The sequence below is a fragment of the Oreochromis aureus genome, linkage group 18, assembly GCF_013358895.1.
Source record: "Oreochromis aureus strain Israel breed Guangdong linkage group 18, ZZ_aureus, whole genome shotgun sequence".
NCBI classification, from domain to species: Eukaryota; Metazoa; Chordata; class Actinopteri; order Cichliformes; family Cichlidae; genus Oreochromis; species Oreochromis aureus.
The window spans coordinates 20289769-20309463 of NC_052959.1; the positions used below are offsets into that span (position 1 = coordinate 20289769).

Here is a 19695-nt window from a genome sequence, read left to right on the forward strand (position 1 = left end):
CACCAGCCTTAGGAGAGAAAATCCTCCAGTTTAGAGCCACAAAATTCAGGCAGTGATATTTGTCACTAAGCCATAATTAGGAAACAGTTTTTTGATATATGGTTGTAATTTCTAGGGCATAAGGTTAAATTGATCTCATCCCTCTGTCTCTCTCAGAAATTATGATCTTTTGCTTCCTGTCTGTATCAGGTTTTTGCACTTATGGCAGATGAAGTTGCTGACCCAACTAGAGCTTTAATTGTTGCAGTAAAGGCTGTATTTGCTCCTGTTAAGAAAAAAACGAGCTTGAGGCAATTTGTTCTAAAATAGATGTACTAGTTGTAGACCAAGAGTAAGGTGAGGGTTTCCTGAGGGGGAACCATCTTTATGACTCAGTCTCGTACACCAGTTACTGACAAAACAAATGGTTTGGATTTTTATTTCCCCTTTTTGATGGCACATTTCTGTCTCCACTCCTTGACTCTTCTTCTTCACTGTAGTTCTCATGAAAGCTGCAAAAAAAAAAAAAAAAAAAAATCCAAAGCATTCTCGAGGTTGATGGACTGCCAAAGTGCCAAACAGTCTCAGGTTGCAGTAACTTCTCTTCTTGCTTGCTGACCTCCCTGCTGCTAGACAAGGGCTTGGACTTTACCAAGCTGTTGCAGAAGGGTTCTGCAGAGAGAGATATACAGTACCCTCTACACTATTGAACTGTCATATATATTAACCTCAACTATCTCACGCCGGTATGCTGCTGGGTAAGAATTTATCTTAGCCAAAGTGTTGAACCTGGGCCATGGATGTCTGAAAAATAAATGCACTTCACTGCAGCAGCAGGGTCTCTTAGGGTCAGCGAACACATCACTTCATTCTGTTTGTAGCATTAAATTCAGACTAACACTGCAGAAACTAAATATTGATGTTTAGCGATGCTCTCAAGCGTTACATGTTTTGATGAAAGGAAAAGAACATTTCAGAAAGTGTTAAGAAATCAAGAAAAGTTGCGCAAAAAAAGTAGATTGATCAACCGAATGGTCAGATTTATCTCTGAAGTCTTTTGTCAGGTTTGTGCTGGATTTTTTCTATTTCCTAAAGACATGACTTTAAGATAATTAGTTGCCTGTAAATAGCTTCTAGGGCTGTCACTTTGTCTTTTGTCCTCCCCTCTTCCAGTTTCCTCAAACTGTTTGAAGGACACACTGAACACCATGCAGACATATTCCAAGTTTTTGGCTAATTGTTAAATATAAACTTTCTGGTACAAAAATATTATTTCATGTTTGTCAAACCATTGTGTCTGGCATTTTTTCATAAATTCAACTAAAGAAATGTGAACAAAATTATGCATGAGAGTGAAAAAGCAACCGATGTCTAAGGAAAAACTTAAAAAAACCTTTAAAATTGCCTCAGAAAACCTGGAAAACTATTGCTCAAGACCAGTTTAAAAAGACACTATATGGCTCCTGGGAAGCAAAATATAAAGAAATGTAATGACTCAGGACTTTTGCAAAGTATTGGATTTTGATACATATGTTGCCAGTTTTCTCTTGTGTGTTGTTTTGAGCTTCACTTCCTCCCCTGTCTCATTGTCTTCCCTGGTCTCATGTTACCTTTCTGTGTCAAATCCCCTATCACTTGACTATAAAAAGCCCTGGTTTTTGGCAGTCTTACTTCCTGTCTTGTTCCAGTTTATATTCTTTTCTGTAAAGTCCCTTTTGTCCCAGACTTTTGGGTTACTTCTGCTCCTTGCATCTTTGGACTTTGTTTTTGGAGATCAGTTATTAAAGCTCGCTTTTGGTCGTGAACTGTGTCTTCCACTTTCTACAGTTTGTGTTCACAACACCACAATCCACACTGTGTTTTTACTGTTGTATTTATCAACAGTAAAAACATTATTACTTCATATACACGTTCACACATAGCTTGAATCAATTTCACCCAAAAATAAATATATATAAATATTTAAATGGAGTTTATCTTTTATCACAGAAGCAGATGGGCTTCGCTGGTTCAGGCAAATGATCTTTCCTTGGGGTCAATAAACACATCAGCTCATAGTGGATTAATGGAAGAAAAACACCTTTGATTTGAGCCTGACCTCATTTGCTACAGCCTGAGTCATTCTCTCTTTGTTTATGATAAAAGTGCCTGTAGCAGTTGTACATTCAGATGTTGTTTTCATTCGTATAACATGTGAAAGACCAGATTTATAACTTCAGGGGCCTTTACTCCCACTTTAATATTGTTTTATAATACTGAAGAAAAATGAAAATGTCTTATTTTATATATGGTCTTCTTTTTGTTTCTCATTTCTATGACACAGTCATTTTAATAATGTACATTTGATCAGAAATTCATTGCCTGTTTTCCTGACATTGCATATCTTTGTATCCTTACGTGCTTGAAGTTTTTAGGCTCATGTCTTGATGTCAAATTCTCCTTTGTGTGTCTTGCAGTTGGGCGAGGACACGTTCAACCGTGCTAAGTTGTTGAACGTTGGTTATACGGAGGCTTTGAAGGATGCAGAGTATGACTGCTTCATCTTCAGTGACGTTGACCTGATCCCAATGGACGACCGCAACCTCTACCACTGCTACGACCAGCCGAGACATTTTGCCATCGCCATGGACAAGTTTGGCTTCAGGTGATGGAATGAGATCCAGTTTCACCACTCGTTTGTCTGAAACACTGACAGCCCACACATGCACACATATAAACACTGATGATGGTCTAAAGGATTGTAAGACTGAAGGTTTTATTTTTCAGGTGGACTCTATACATGTCTGCCAACTCCAATTATTGTTGTACATCACTCTTATACGCCGTAAATACATAGAATTTAAATCTGCTAGTTCCTGCCTAACAGAATTTCAGTGATCCCCTACAGCCTTTGTTCTGACAGACAATCGTGAAAGAACAGTGTTTAATTTGAGTAAATCTCATTATACTTTGAATCCCTTGTCTGCAGCCTTAATTAGTATGAAAACTCACCACAGTTCACTGCTGCCAAGTTTGATCAGTTCGTACTAACAAGAGCACGTTTCAGAGTGTAACTAACGAGTTTGGACTACAGCAAGTGAAGAGACCTTTGGTAACTGTGAAGCCTTTGTGCAAACTGAATTAGCTGGATGAGCCTATTATCACATGTTATTACCGTTTAAATACTGAATTACTGTCTTATTTGCCATCGTTACTTTTAATTGAGTCATAGTAAAGAAAATGTATGTGCTAAACAATTGTTAGATTTTAAAAAAATATTTTCCTAGTGAAAAATTAATAATTTAGTCTCAAATCCAAACTTATAGGGGTATAGATTTTCTGCTTTGCCTCCTCTTGTCTAATCACACAATTTATATTTTTGGTTTTTGGTGTTTCTGTTAGATAAAATAAGGAAATTAGCAATGATTATCATTCAGTGTAGAAAATCTAATCGGTATCTTATAGAACTTTATGATAATGCAGAGATAAAACAATCATCAGGTATTGTAGGATGAGGACCCAAATGCAGACTCCAAGACAACAACATAAAAAATTAGAGGCAGCTAACTCAAAATAAGCCCAGGAGGTCAAAGAGTGAGGACACATGGGAAGTTTAACGGACTCTGTGGCAAAGACTTGGAGGAAAGACATGACTATTTATACACATAAGGTTTTCAGGGAAATGGAGACACAGTAGACTCAGATTGAAACCAACGAGAAAACAGCTAAAGCTCACCAAGAACTCAAAACTCCAAATAATTGACACTAAAAATGACACAGAAGAACAGAGGGGAGGTTAAATAACACACAATGCTAGAAACCAACTAAATAACCCCAAAAAATATAAATAATCCCAACTACCTTTCAGAGAAAAAAGGTAATATTTAAACAGTCCAGCTAACTAAGTATGAACTAACACAAGAATTCAACGCACAGAACATATCAGGACCCAAATATATAAAAAAAAAAAAACAACTCAGAGATTGGCTAGAAACTAAAATACACAAAAAATCCCACAAACCCAGCAGCAAACCTAACAATGGGGATCAGTAACAACACAAAAAAGAAACATAAAAATGAATCCACATGATGTCAGGTGTATGTTTAAGTAAAGGTTTATGCTCTAAATATGTTCATGTATTTTCTTAGCAGTTTATTCAACTTAGGCTCCAGTTATGGAGGTCTTTAACTGGTCTGGTCTGAAACCATAGACAACCACAGGTCACTAGACAAAAAGGTGTATTTCTTGACTGGTTGGTGAGTGGCTGCTGAAGGTTGTTGGCACTACCTACATGTAGGTGAAATTCATTGCTCAAGGTATGTAGTGTTGGCTGAAAACGTCTTGCGATTGCTTTGCTCACTAACAGATGGTTGTGGTCACCTACCCTGTGTATTTGCAATCATTATCCCACTGCTTGCCAAGCGGTAGAGAACCTGTGAGACACAAATGACAAAACGAAAGAGTTCAACTTCAAACTAACACATTTCAAAATATGTAAGTTTTGTTTTGAAGGCAAATACTCTGAAAAAGTGCAATGCACAAGTTTCACTATCATGTGTAGAATAGCTGACGAGTGTTTGCAGATAAGTTGGTGTCATCCATGCAAACTTCTTCCTACATGGCTGGGGGATAGGAAAGGGAGAAAGAAAGATGAAGGAAAAGAAAAACAGAGGGGAAGAGGGACAGAGAGAAAGGGCACTTAAAACAGTGTGCAAACCTGGAAACTATTGTAGGCTGCTCACAACCAATGCAATCAGCTCCCAAGAACTGCCAGCAATCTGTAGCAACTACTTGTTAGCAAGTTAGAGAACATACATTTACCATAGTTATCAAAGGTTAACAGGAGTGCAGACAAGTCTGTAGGCCTGTGTGACTAGGGCCTTTGTGTTTTGGGGGGACTGGAGCCAGCTGTCATAAGGCAGAACGCAGGTAAACCTAGGACAGGTCACTTGCTCAGTTAGAATTACTGATTAATCTATCCGATGTGTTTCATTGGGCACTACGTTTCTAATTTCTAATGCAGGATAACCCAAAGAGGTCCAGAGCCCTGAATGGCTGGGTCCTGTTTAAGCATCTTTTTGCATAATGACACCACACCTGCCCTCAATTATCTAAAAGCACAGGAAGTATTGATGAATACTCTAAACATGGCCAGTGATGTGACCTGACCATCCAAAAGCTGTCAGTCCACAAGAGTTATCCTACTGAAAACCCTCAGGGGCTCCTGCAGGTCCCTGATATAGTGCTCAATAAGCTAATGCTATCTGGCAACAAATACAATGCAGGTGGTAAGAAGGGCTGAAGCTTACATTTCTTAATAGCAATTAATCAGTAAAGACTTAAAATGGTTTCATTAGGTTTTTTGGCTTCTCTGAAATAAAGAAAAGGGCATACAGTGAAAGGACAGCCTGGAGGTGAGAGTGACTGGAAGGTCAGAGAATTGATTGTGGTTAATTACTTATGTTAAAATGAGATCGTTGAAGAAAACTGATTCCAAGGTCAGCGTGGTCTGAATCAGCCTATCAGCTCATTTGTTCAGTACTTCAAATTTAAGCATCTAAAAAGTTCATAAACTTCTAAGCTGTGCGAGAAAAAATGCAGCAGACTTCAGTGACTTTTGAGCACATTTTTAAAGTGAGTACCTTTTAGTATTTTGGCCCTGTCGTTTTATGAAAGCAACTTCAGTCATTTCAAAATGTAAAAGGAGCAGACGTTTCTGATAAATGGTGGAAATGGTAAAAACACTAACAGTGAAAGTCAGGTCACATTAAGTGCTACTCCATTACCTTAGCACCTCAAAACACCAAACAGCTCTCTGAGCAGAGTGTGTCACCTTGAAGTCCATTTCATAACTCTGACTTTTTCAAAAGCATTGCACAAATTATGTGCTGGAGCTCCAAGAAAAAGGTTCAGAGGTTCTTTAAGCTTTTTCATATTTCTACATAACATGACCTGACATATCAGAGTTTCACTAAATTCTTTAGGTAGAAAAAGAGAACCTGATTTAACAAATTTAAAAGTATATATAACACTTTTATGTGACCCTGTGCATTTTATATCAGATCAAAACTGCAACTGATTAAATGCAAAACAGTAAATTCAGAAACAGACGCAAACAAAGTCCAACAGAAATACAGAACAATAGGTATTCAAGGAATAACTAAGGTTGCCAGACAGGAACAGACTACAAAAACAAATACACCGTACAACACAACCATGAACTCTGAGGCCTGAAATATAAACACGAGGTAATCAGGGGACACAGGCAGTGATGATGAGACACAGCTGAAATTGAAACTGAAACTTTCTTGTCTCTAAACAAGACAAAGAAGTAAACCTAAATATAAGAGAGAAATTACTTATAGAAAGGGAATAACTGAAAACACAGAATATAGAAAACTTGACACAAGACAGGGAACAAGAGCTCATAAAAGACAGACTGTAACCAAGACTCAAAGCCTAATGGGAACTGAGAGCACACAATACAGGGAAAGACTGGAACAATCAATACCTAGAAATAAGAAACCGTAAAGGCTGATGAATAAAAGAAAATAAAAGCCTGAGGAACGGCTAAACTCAACTACAACTAGCAAGGGCAGCTAAGCACTAGAGGTAAATGCTAAGGAAAACAAAGAGATACATTATAAGAAATAAGCTTACAAGGAATCAAACGGAATATGTTTAATGATAACTCCAAAAACTCAGAATTCCTTGGTGTAAAACCCAGGACCATGACACAGGTACCGTTTTCTCACATGAAGTGTGGGATGTCACTTCACTATCTCTTGAAATTAATTGCTGTTATAATTCCAAATTAATTTCTAATTAATTTCCCTTTGATGAGCAGTGGCTTTCTCGTTTAGCTCTTCATATTTTAAGCTGGTGGACTCATGAATTGTAAGACAGCCCTTTAATTACTTAGAAATTACCCTGGGTTCCTTAGTGACATTGCAGATTATTATTATACACCTTGCCTGTGGGGTCTTTGTTGGTTGACCCTCCTGTGTCACTGTGTCGGGTTTTTCAGATTCATTCATTTGCAAAAAGTTTGTCTGATTGTAGATCGGTGGATTCCAAACTCCTTTTAGATGGTTTTGTAAACTTTCCCAGGTTCCTGAGCATTAACAACTCTTTTTAGGTGGCCTCATTTGCACCATTCAGGCTCAGGTGTCATAATAGATCTGTATTTCACACGCATCTGATTGCCTTTCCATAGATGAAAACACTGTTTTTGTTTCCAAATTAATACCGATTCCAAAGTTTACATAGTTTCCCCCACTCATAGATGAGCAATATTGGGTTTTTATTGACTTCATTCAAGAAAATATTTATTTATTTAAATTTTAGTTCTTCTTGGGTTCACCTCATTGGATGACGTTTTAGTTCATATTTATGCAGAAATATGGAAAACCTTACAAACCTTTTGTGGATGGGAACATTATGAGTGTGCTACAGTATATTTAAAGAAACTACAGTTATGTTTGTTTATTCAAATGCACTGATCTAATCCTGAAGGTTTATTAGCACACTTATTTCATGACAACTTCACACATTCAAGCTATTTGAACATTAGTTTTACAACTCATATATTTCTCCCTAACATTAATTAGTAATTACTGAATAATGAACTCGGATGCACAGTGGTACACAGCACAACAAGGGGATCCTGGGTTTGAATTCATTGGACGGTTGACCCCTCCTCTGTACGGAGTTGCATGTTTTGTGTGGGATTACTCCTCCCACAGTGTAAAGACATGCATGCTCAGTTAATTGGTGGCTCTAAATTGGCTGTAGAATATGTGAATATGAGCATGAACTGTTGTCTTTCTGTCTGTGTTAGCCTGAAACGGTAGACTGTCCAGTGTGTACCCCATCTTTTATCCTATGAGAGTTGAAATAGGCTTTTGCACCCTTTTAACCTGAAGTGGTTAAGAAAATGTATGAATGGATTTTTGCGTGATGAGAAAACTTTCAGAAACTTTAATCTACAATTTTTCATTTTGAACTTTGCTTAAACCACTTCTCCCAGAGTATTAAAAGACTAGTTTATAATGAACTTGGCTTCATGGATATGTTGTGTAAGGATTCAGGAGACTGACTGCCTGCCTCTCAGTGTAATGTAGAGAGCCCTAGTGCTGCGGATCAGAGCCAGAAGAAGCTCAGGTCAGACAAGGAGTCTGGAGTTTTTAGAAGTAGTTAGAAACACAATTTATGGCCTTTTGAGAGAATTGCTGTGACTGTGAGCTCTGATTACTGATGTGTGTTTCTGCATGTTTTCATGTCGCAGCCCCAGAGTTATTGCTACGCAGACGTGTTGTGTTTACTGCCACTGAAGAGGAATTAATCTCGTTCATTTACAATGTCATTTTCCCGTCGGCACTCATTAGGCTTGCTAATGCTAACACAACCAGCAGCACTGTGCGACCGACCGGGCCCGACACGATCAGCTGGTGCTTTTCTACTGGGGCGACAGCTGCTACCATTTATGGGTGTCAGCATACGCCAAAGTGGTACCTTTGTCGGAGGAAGGGGAGCGTATGGACTGGAAATAAGATGAGTGATTATGATGGAAGCAGGGAAGCCATACCGACTGGAGTCTGCTGATGGTATCGTGTGAAGTTGTCAGTTCAGTGTAATTTAAAAAAGAATTGGCAGAACTGTCCCCAGAGTTTTGTTGTCTTTGTAGGAAGATTTAATAAAAACTTCACTCCTCCCAAAAAAAACATGCAGTTCGGCTCTCGCTCACTCTGAATGTTTTGCTTTTCTTTTTCTTCTCCCTCAGCATGTGTCCTTTTTAAGCAGACACACACCTGACCATATTGTTGCTGGGAAAACTTGTGTTGAAACATACGGTCTCATTAGTTTTCACTTGTCATCTTTCAACAGGGAGCTGTCATAACTTTTACAACACTGTAGAATCCACACACACACACACACACACACACACACACACTGCCCTTTGGTTAGACTCCAGGCACCTGTCATGACATTTCCAACCGATGTCCGTTGGACTATTCTCGTGTCTTTTGAGGAAAAATAAAACTCTGCTTGGCTCCCCTATCAACTGTCTACATGGACACACAAACACACACACACACACCTATATATATGTACAAACAAACATACAAACACTGACTACTTTATTAGCTGCAACTTCCTAGACTTAAATTCTTCGAGGCATGAATTCGAGGGATAATTGAGATGATTTGAACTTTATGGCCAACGCATGCTGTATTGGCAGAAGCAGACATCAGAAGATGGGTACACTGTGGTCATAAAGGGATGAAAATTGTCAGCAACAACACTCAGGTAGGCCGTGTTGATGCTCAGCTGGTATATTTAATACATAATCCTTTAGAAATCCAAAATGTGCCAAGAAAATATCTCCACACCATTACAACACCACCATCACTACCAGCACCAGGTTGAACCATTGATACAATTCAGGATGGCTCTATAGTTTTATGTGTTTTATACCTAACTCTGACTCCGCCATGTGAATGTAGCAGCAGAAACTGAGCCTCATGAGATCATCTTTTGTCAAATTTTGGTGAGACCCAGTCTCTTGCTACTGTAGCACATCTGCTTCAAGTTTCTACATGCTGTGCATTCAGACTTCAGTCTTCTGCGTACGCTGAGTTAATCTGCTCAAAACAGTCAGGCCATGCTCCTCTGAAATCAAAAAGGCTTTTTCACCCAGAGACCTGCTGCTTACTGGACATTTCTCTTTTTCTAACCATTGTCTGCTAACACTAGAGATGGTTGTGTGGGAAAATCCCAGTAGATCAGCAGTTTCTGAAATACTCAGAACAGCCTGTCTACCACCAACCAGCACGCCATGTTCTAAGTCACTTAAATTACCTTTCTTCCCCCATTCTCAGAACTTCAGCAGGTTGTCTTGACCATCTCTATATATCTAAATGCATTGAGTTGCTCTCATGTACACCTGCACAGGTGTACCTAATAAAGTGACCGGTGCCTCTAAAGCTATAACTAGCATTATAGCTAGAATCACCATTAAAGAAGCTGCAGAGGTCTTTATTTACAAATATATTCTCACCCGTCTTTACACTCGGTCATTTCATGTCGCCTGAGTGGATTATATACGGATGTGGATTATCCACTTACTGTAAAAAGACTCCCATTAAATTATCCACTTAGAGACCATCTAAGACAAGACACGGTAAGAAAAGATCTCATAGCCTGAAACAAACTGAAAAGATTTTATTCAAATGTAAATTGCGTGTCTCTTAAGCAGCGTTTGAAAACTCCTCTTAATGCATCACATTATCATGTATTGATGCCGCCCAGGACTCGCTGTCAACTCATTGAAATTAACAGCACTGAGAACATGCACGTACACAAAGCTGATCTTGAGCTCTTATTAGACTTTTTTTTTTCTCTCACAAACGATCTTCGTGCCATAAAGCGGCGCAGTGAACTTTGTCAAAATACAGCCCTTTGAAGCTGAATGTAACATTTAGCCACCGCCAGTCTTTCTGACAGCTCTTGTTTGTTTATGTAATTTAATCGACGTAACATATGCATTTCAAATATGCATGTGCAGCCTCTAAAATGTAAAAGTATATTCTTGTCTCATCTGTGCCATCTCCTCCCTTTCTCTCGTCGTGCAGGCTGCCCTACGCAGGTTACTTTGGAGGTGTTTCGGGTCTCAGTAAAAAACAGTTCCTGAAGATCAACGGCTTCCCGAACGAGTACTGGGGCTGGGGAGGAGAAGACGACGACATTTACAACAGGTATGTGTGGACGGTTGAGCTCTGCCTGTGATTTTCTCACCATTAAAATGTGTGGTTATCCTTGATAATGGAACTTTTCTGCAAAGGAAGGCAATTTATAAAACCCAAACTAGACTAAATTATTTTTATTCATGAGTAGAGGACAGAGTCTTCCATCTGTCAGGTTTACACTCAAACTGCACCGCACATTCACGTCCGCGTCCGCACACGGATACGCTCTTTTATGTGTTGAATATGTATTATTTATGCCACTACTGGAGACGGTAGCGGCACAGTCAAGTATCTCGAATGCAAGTGACGTTGAAGTTCTTCATGGAAGAGGTGATTTATTATAATTATTCAGGAGAGGGAGTCTGATTAGCAAATAAATTAACCTTTTGAAGCACTTCAGTCAGCTTTTAATGACTAGCTGAAGTTCACTAATGACATTTCTGTGGATGTTGGCTGAAATCAAATCTGGGAGAAGAATATTCATTTGACAGCTCGACAGAAAGATGACTTAAGACGGGACTATTAGCTGAATTTATCGTCTGCTCGGGAGGTTGTTTGCACTGAACTTTGTTTGATTACCCGGTGAAGTGATGATCAGACTATTAACAAATGACAGCTACAGCAATGAACCCTCATCTGTCTGTGGTTGGTAAAGAATCATAACAGCTAAACGCAATGCATAATGATATACCATAGAAATAATGAAGCTAACTAAACACAGGACCTCTATCTCTCCCTGACATCTTCTCTCTTAGCACAGATTAGCTCCATCAGTCACACAAACAAACCCAAAATGTCAGTTTCTTGTTTCTTAACAGCTGAAATGAACATATGAGATGGCAGATTAACTCCAAAAGAAAATATATTGCAGTCCCATAAGCAGATGCATTTGCATTCAGAGAAGTGGGCACAAATGCACAGTATAATTATAAACACACGGGGTTGCATACTCACAGCAGGACGTTCCTCCACAGACACGATGCCACCTTCATCTCTATTGCATCTCCTCCTCTTCTTCTTCTTTTGTTTTTCCTCTCTGTCTTTCTCTGTGTCCCGCTGTCACGCTCACAATGTGAAGCTTATCTTTGTCCTCTCGGAGTAATAGCATTATAAGAAAACTGAAAATAGAGCAGTTGAGAATAGTGGTTTTTGAGGATGGACTGTGTCAGCCAACACAGTATTAGAAGATTACAGCTGTTTGTCAGCATCTGGCTGGATGTGATAAAAGAGATCAATGTGTGCTTCACTGAACGGTTGTGTGTATAGGTCTATAATTATGCACCAAAAGTTAAAGTACTGACTTTTTACCAGAAGATAGCTCAACCTTACGATTGGATGCTGCAGATTTTTCTGGAAATATTTTCTCCACTCCAGCTGAGCTATTTTGGCTGCTATGAAATGTGAAGTGAAGTGCTGTGCATATATCATTAAACTGCCAGTTAAGAAAAGAAAACTTTCAGACACTGAATTCTGCACTCCAAATTTAACTCAGTTCACACTTGCTCTTACACTAAATTACTTAAGTTGCCAGCTCGACAGCAACATTTTCCACCAAACCAGAATAAAAAATGCAAAATAATAATATTTGCTTTACTTAAGGCATGCCAAATACAAGGAATCCTCATATTAAGATGCTTACTTGTTAGTGAAATACAGTGTTTGTACACAAAGAATACTGGCTGATATATCAGTCTGAATTTATTACTGACAAAGAAATCTATATCAGAGCTGGCATCTGCACTTGCCCCAAGATACCAGTGTTGGCTTGGCTCTACTTTACAGCCTGTAGCCTCTTTTAGGATATTGCTTTAACTTCTCAGACCAAACATGTTGTGAACCATATGGATGCACTCATCCAGATAAAACTGTAGACAGCTGCTGCCAATTCAGCAGAGTCAGGTCTGTAATAAGTTCAGAAAGCTGAAGTAGATGTGGTGAATAATGTAGAACTTATAGCAGTTAAAGCCCCACTGATTTTTCTTGGGAGTTTATGGAGACCAAAGAGGGTGTTAAAGGGGTAGTTCACCCAAAAATTCAATTAAGATTCTGTTTCTCTGACCCGTAATGCTATTTGCTATTATGTGAGTTGCTCCGTTTTGGAGATATTCACTCTATAAATGTCTGCATTGTCACAAATATAATGGCATTAAATGCCTATCAGCTCAAAGAGTCAAAGAAAAAGAGCGAAGACGATGCATGCAGACACAAAATGAGCAGCATTGTCTTTCCATAAATCCTGACCAGATTGCTCTAAATAATCTAAACTTGTGAGCAGTTTCTTATGACGTGTATGACAGTATGACGACAGTAAGTTGTTTCTGAGCAAGACAGAGAATTTTAAATCAAATAATCACAAGATGTGAGTGAATTGCAGACTTTCGGCTTTAATTCAAGGAGTTTTACAAAAAGGTGTAATCAACTGTACAGGAATTGCAGACATTTTCACACAGAGTCCCCTGTTTTAAAGGGGATTTAGCAGTTGACTGATAAACTGGTAGGTTTGGGTGGGTTTATTTCATGTTAAAGAGGTGCAAGTGTCATTGCCAAAGTCCGCAGATTGTTTGCAGCAAGGCGATGGAGCATCTCAAGGGTCTATGGACTTTAGGCAGTCATCGACTACAAATGAGTTTCATCCAAGTATTAAAATGAATCCTGAAATTTAAAATTGTGTTAGTTTGGCCAATAACTTTTTAGCCTCTTGATATAAGCCCCTCCTCACTTAACCGGCAGTATTAGCTATGTGTATACTTCTTTTGGTTGGGAGAATAGAGTGAAAAACTATGAAACACACCAAGGTTTTCGTAGTTGAATTACTGGGTCATGATTTCTGGAACGAGGCATAGCTGCTGAGTTTTCCTAATGTTTATTTGGGGCACTTTGACCAGCACAAGGCCAGTGCCATCAGGTTTCATTATACTAAAGAGAAGACATCTCTACAGCCACTATCTACAAAACTTGGCAAGTCACACCAGGAACAGTCTACAGTAGATCGATAAAGAGCACTACAGACCAGATGAAAAATATGGTAATTTGATTATGGGGTGAAATGTCTCTTTATAAGGGCACAAAATATTGACTGTATATTCATCAGATGACCAGAAACACAATCCCAAATTAGACTTTCTGTCTTTTTGCCAATGCAGTGACAAAATGGAGTTCGTGCATCCTTACATCACACTGCAACATCAGAACAGGGAGTGAGTTGGATGAAGTAAAACTGATTGGCTAAGTGTTTGATGTTTAATGCCTTTAGAAATAATATAAACTTGAGGCAGGATTTTATCCTTTAGATAAGATAGTCCCGCTGCGATTTCCCTGAGAAGGATCTATAAGTATTACTCTGGATGTATTTTACATTTTATCTGTTTCCACAGTGTGTTGTAGTTTACTTTTCAGCTGCGGAGGAAACTCCAACAGTGCTGTCCAATAAACATACAGTAGCTGGAGGGGTCGATTCGTACGGTGTACAGTGCTAAAAAAAATTATAGAAAAAAGACTGACTGGACACGAGTTAGAGTGAGTTCTCACTGACCTTCCTGTTTATTGTTTTCTGTATTTATTCTCTATTTTTATTCATTAAAAATGCTGCTGTCAGGGACAACATGTTTTTGTTTTGGGTTTTTTGCTGGAGTTTTAAATTTTTGTATTATATTTGGATCCACTGTGTTTGTGTAGCAGATAGTTCCTGGTTGATTTCTTTATGATTATTTTCTCAGTTTAGTCTTTAGTCTTTTTTTGCTACCTTTTGCAATCTAGTTTCTGTTTGTGGTTTGAGTTTTAATTAGACTTATTAGACTCTGTGTTAACCTTCACCTTATTGCTTCCTGTTTTATTTTGGTAGCTGTTATCTTCTGTGTCTTGTTCCTGTTTTACTTCCCTTGTCTTGTGATCCTTGATTAGTTTCAGCTGTGTTTGGTTCCCCACACGTTTCCTTTTTCTTTATATTTAAATCCTCAGTTTACTTTTGTTCTTTGTTGTTATTCTGTCTAGTCAACTTGTGTGTTTCCTGCTTGTTCCTGTTTGTGTGTTCCCCGTATTCCTTATTCCTTGTTAAGTTTTTTGTTTCTTTTGAAATTTAATCAGCCTTAATAAATAGCTCACTTGTTTTCTGCATCTCTGCATCTGGTTCCTCACACCTTCAATCTGTAAATCATGAGAGGTACTGTAAAAAGCCTCAAACTCAATAATTATAAATAATAATAATACTTATTTTAAATATTATTTTTATTATTAATACTCATAATATTTGGTATAATAGTATATAATAAAAAAGCAAATACAGCTGAGCCTGAAGGCTGGGTAGTGCTTCACTCGAAGGCTCACATCTCCTCCCACCATTCACCTTCACTTTTCAGGGCTGGCTTGTTTTAGAGCTTTTCACAGAGTAGGCTGAAGGCCCTGAAAAATGCCTGAAAACACATTTGGACAAGCTATTGAAAGACTATGGAGTGTGGATATTGCAGTGTGTGCACATAGCTGAGGCTTTTTTAAAACCAAGTAACAAGTTTCTTCTTCAGCTTTTATTATGGAAGATCTTGTTTTTTAGCAAGACCTTAGTTGTCCCTGTCAGTCCAGTTACTTGATCCACACTAAAATATATCATATTAACAGACGGAAATGTAAGTTTCCTGCTGGCATTGGTGAGCCCCTGACCTTTCCTCTGGTTCCACCATGAGGTTGACATTTGTGGATTCGTGTGAATTGGCTCAAACACTGTTCAATCGATTGTCTTGACATTTGATTCACACATTTAGAGTACCCACAAGATGAATTGTAATAACTTGGGTTACTTCCTTATTTCATTTCGTGAAATCTTAAGATCAAAAGTTTCATTTGTATTGTACTTTACAAAGACTTTGGCATTACCATAAAGTTTATGTATAAATATTAAGCACTGGCTGCTAAACATCACCATGTCAGGATGGTAATGATACCATTCAGCTCGAAACACAGCTGCATCTTAACCTCAGAAATGTGGCTCTGCTCTCACTTTCATGGCAGTTGCCATTTGCACAAACTTTAACAGCATCTAGCTGCTGCATTCAGAGTACAAAGCAAGGACACAATGCAGGAGCATCTCCACTTTCAGGATCAATATCACACACTAGCAACAAGTGCTACAGATCATACATAAACCATAAAATAAAACCCCACCATTCATAGAAGAGTGCAGAAATGTCAGCAGTGGTTATGGATAGTGTCCAGCTCAATGTCAACTATTTGCATTTATTAAGTATGATCACAGTGAATCTTCCTCAGGCTGAGATTTGGGAGGTTTATCAATGATGGCAATGTGGCTTTATGAGCACTGAGCAGCACCCGCCCTTTTGCACATGCACCACCCAAAGGTCAAGTGTGTGGTGGTGTGTTAGCCTGTAAGATGAATGCACTGCCTGAGCATGTCTTATCAGCTGTCGGGATAAAAGGAAAGTCAGGCATGGCTTGTTAAAGAGGACGCAAAGGTACAGCGAAGACCTTTCTTTACCTTTACATTGTTTTTCAGTTTAAGAATAAAAGTGCACACAAAATGGAATAAGGTGGTAGTTAGTAGTAGTAGTGAAAACACAGGCCTGCATGGTTCAGTTCTGAGCAGTGAGCAAACAGGGTGGTTTCCAAAATAAATAAAGATATGTAAAAGGCAACTTTATTCCTTGTTTTTTTTCTGTTGGCAGCAAAAAAAAATTTACAAAAGATTTATTGTTCTATCAACATTATTATATTATCCTTAAACAGGACGTCTACACTGGACCTGCTGACCTTTTATCAAATTTGGACATAGATTAAAGATTTAATTCTGTTTTGTATTTAATCTTTAGTTTCCAACTGTTAAAATTCACCAAGGCTGCAACTGAAGGAATAAAAAATAAAGCTGGCTTTTAAACATTAATGTAATCAAATACTTGATTATAATCCACCAGATTCTCCCATGTCTTAGTGATAAAGCTTTGATATTGATAAGTCTGTCATCTCACACAGTCGGCATTTGGGCTTTCTTTTCTGGCTTTAAATACGCTAAACTTGATAAATATAGAAGATCTTTTCCAGTCTTACTGACTAAAGCACACACTTTTGATAGTATATTACTCTACAGTGCTTTTCTTCTCAAGCACACTCACTCCACTGATTTGATCTGCAGCAGCTGTGTTGCTTTCAATGTGTTTAATGTCTTCATATTTTTCCCATAGTTCTATTATTCTTTGTAAAATCAGCCGCTCTTCTGCTGATACATCCGTCCATCCATTCTGTCCTGCTTAGCCTTATCAGGGTCGCTGAGGGAGGGCTGCAGCCTATCCCAGCTGCCATAGGGCGAGAGGCAGGTTCAGGGACAGGTTGCCAGCCTGACACAGGCCTGACACAGAGACGGACAACCATTCCCATTTACATTCACACAATCAGAATCATCTTTATTTTAACAAGTTTGTGCACACAAGCAAGGGATTTCACTCTGGTTCATTTTGCTCTCTCGATACAAAAAAGAAAGTTTTTTTAAATAGTCAATTTTAAATAGGCATATAAATATATACACGAGCAGAACATAAATACAGAGAGGTTAAACAAGCTACAACTGGACATGAGCGATAGATATAAATAGGCTGAACATGTTGAGCCTGGCAAGATGTTCATGTTGACCACCCCTTCCTTACCTGTGTAAATGGTACGGTCCATGCAGGTGCATGGGATAGAGTAGCAGAGGAGAGAGGAGGTGGTATTTTATCTAGTTTTATTTTAGTTCCTTTGTATTTGGTCAGATTCCCAGTCAATTACATTTTTTTGTTTTCTTTCATTAAGACTTAATAAATAAATTCCACTTTTTTTTGCACATATTTCTGCCTCAGTATCTGCTGTTTTAGCATCTTCTGCTTCTAGACAGTAGCAGCTGCCCCTTGTTTGAGGAGGGGGATCTCAGCAGGACAACAAGTATCTGAAGCTGAAAGGCTTCTAAGAAAGCGAGCTGTAGATGCAGCAGGGAAGGATGGATCTCCAGCTGAGTGAACTAAAAGGCTGGCCAGTTAAGTCTCTCAGGATTCAGTAAAACAACTGGAGGAGTAGGATAAAGGGATGAAGAGATAAAAGAACAGGAGTACACATCAGAGTGTGCAGTGTCCATGAAATCTGCCTCTGGTTTGTTAAAAGGAAACAAAGGTCATGGGTATGAAACGTGTAAGCAGTCGATGTGTCCACCAATCTCCATGTGCTCTTTCTTTGAAAACTGCTCTGGAAAGAGGAGCATCAGCTAAATGACTAAATCACTCCTTTATACTATCTGCTCTCTACTCCAGCACCTTTGCTTCACTGTATTTTTTTTTCCTCCTCTCTAACCCTCCAGCTCTTCACATCTATTTTTTTCCTGTCTGCCTCTCTTCTTTCCCTCAAAGTAATTTTCCTTTCTTTATCCTGGTTTTGATGCCACGGGCTGTGGCCACTGCCTGAAACGGGTCCTGCTTGCTTAATGCCAGCCCGGGGGAACTAGCTGTCCCTGCTGCTCAGTGTGGCCTGAGCCCGTGGCAGAGAGGGCACATGCCACTTGCACAACTGTCAGTACCACTTCCTCCTTGGTGGCTATTGCTGAGAAAGAAGAAGAGAGAGGGAGTGTTTTCTTTCCTCACCATCCTCTCACCCTCTCTGAACATCCAGCATTAGCCTTAGGCAAAGACTGTTCCTATCCCAAGGGCTTGAGTGCAAGACCAGCCTTCACCACACGTGCAGACGCTCACTCTTTCCACGCACCCTCCTTCCCTTGCCCTTTCCCCTTCCTCTCTGTAAACCTCCCAGCGGTGGCTTTCATCAGAGCCTGAGCCAGCATCATATGCACATGCGGCACAAGGACGTGCGTGTTTCTGTGAAGTCTTGACAATGGTGTAAGAATCGGGATATTTTTCGCTCAACACTTTGAGCAGCCTTTGATAAGTTCAGTCACACGTCTAGGTTAACAAGCTGCTTTCACCCTTGGGTCAGGTCAGCAGCAAACATCAAGTCTTTTATACCTTTTTCCCAATTTCCCTGATTTATTCTTGGATCATTGTTTGACTTTGTTTCGTTAAACACACACGAGACGTACTGATACAAGTATATGTCAGTAAACTGATACCTAAAGATACACCAGATATTTGCACAAATACTTAGGATGTTGTTTTTTAGAGCCTGACTAACTTAAAGGCCAATATATCGGTATGGATTTATAAAGGAAGATAGGTAAAAAATAGAGACGGGAGAAACACCCTTCAACTCGTGCTATGACTGTTGATGCTCCAAAGTCTGTCCACCAGAGGGCACTCTGCAACTTCCCTATCAGCAGCGTGTGTTTGGAATTGGCCAGAGTGTCAGTGAGTAAATAAATAACTAGACTAAATTTAACTAAATTTATCAGAATGTCAGATTTTTAAATCACCAAATATCGGTATCAGTTTTAAAGTTGCTGTGTCGGCTGTGCTCTAGTCTTTTTGTATTTGATAATATGAAGTGCTCTTATTTTAAATGTGCGGTGAAGTAATAAAAAGACATATTTTTGGGGTCTAGAGATGGCCGGTACAATAATGAAGTGAGTAAGGGCATAGTTTCAATTGTTCATGACGCAAATCTTGTCTTACTAATGACCAAGAGATGTAAGAACATTTCCCCACACTTCATTCAGCAGCTTAAATGTATGTGCAGTAGGAAAAGAGACTATCAAGCATATTGATGGATGGATAGATGGACGGATGGGTCTTGTAAGAGTACATCGACTTCACCTCAAACACCTTCACAGTTTGTGAAAAAGATTTCTTTTCCCCCCACCATTCGTGAAACGGCGATGCAACTCTATAAATGCTTTCAAGGACCGTCTGTCCAATAGTGTGTTATTATCCCAATTTTCTATATTATATAATGCCTTGCCTCCTCTACTTCTCCAGCTTTTGACTTAGCTCCAGTTATGTGTTGTGAAAAATATGAAGAGTGCATTTTTGCTTAGCGAACAAAGAGTAAAAAAAAAAAAATTCAGTTTATCAA

At 38.9% G+C, this 19695-nt stretch overlaps 1 protein-coding gene across 2 annotated transcripts in view; it reads left to right on the forward strand.

Annotated features, from left to right (window-relative positions):
* Positions 1–19695, forward strand: part of b4galt2 (UDP-Gal:betaGlcNAc beta 1,4- galactosyltransferase, polypeptide 2) — a 214267-nt gene that overhangs the window by 159404 nt on the left and 35168 nt on the right. The window contains exons 5-7 of one of the 2 annotated variants that reach the window (XM_039601650.1): positions 2436–2623; positions 10594–10716; positions 13851–14373. In XM_039601650.1, coding sequence (XP_039457584.1) covers positions 2436–2623; positions 10594–10716; positions 13851–13908 — 369 coding nt within the window. In that variant the 3' untranslated portion in view covers positions 13909–14373. Of the gene's footprint in view, positions 1–2435; positions 2624–10593; positions 10717–13850; positions 14374–19695 lie in introns of those variants that run through there. The other variant, XM_031733580.2, reaches the window with a different exon arrangement.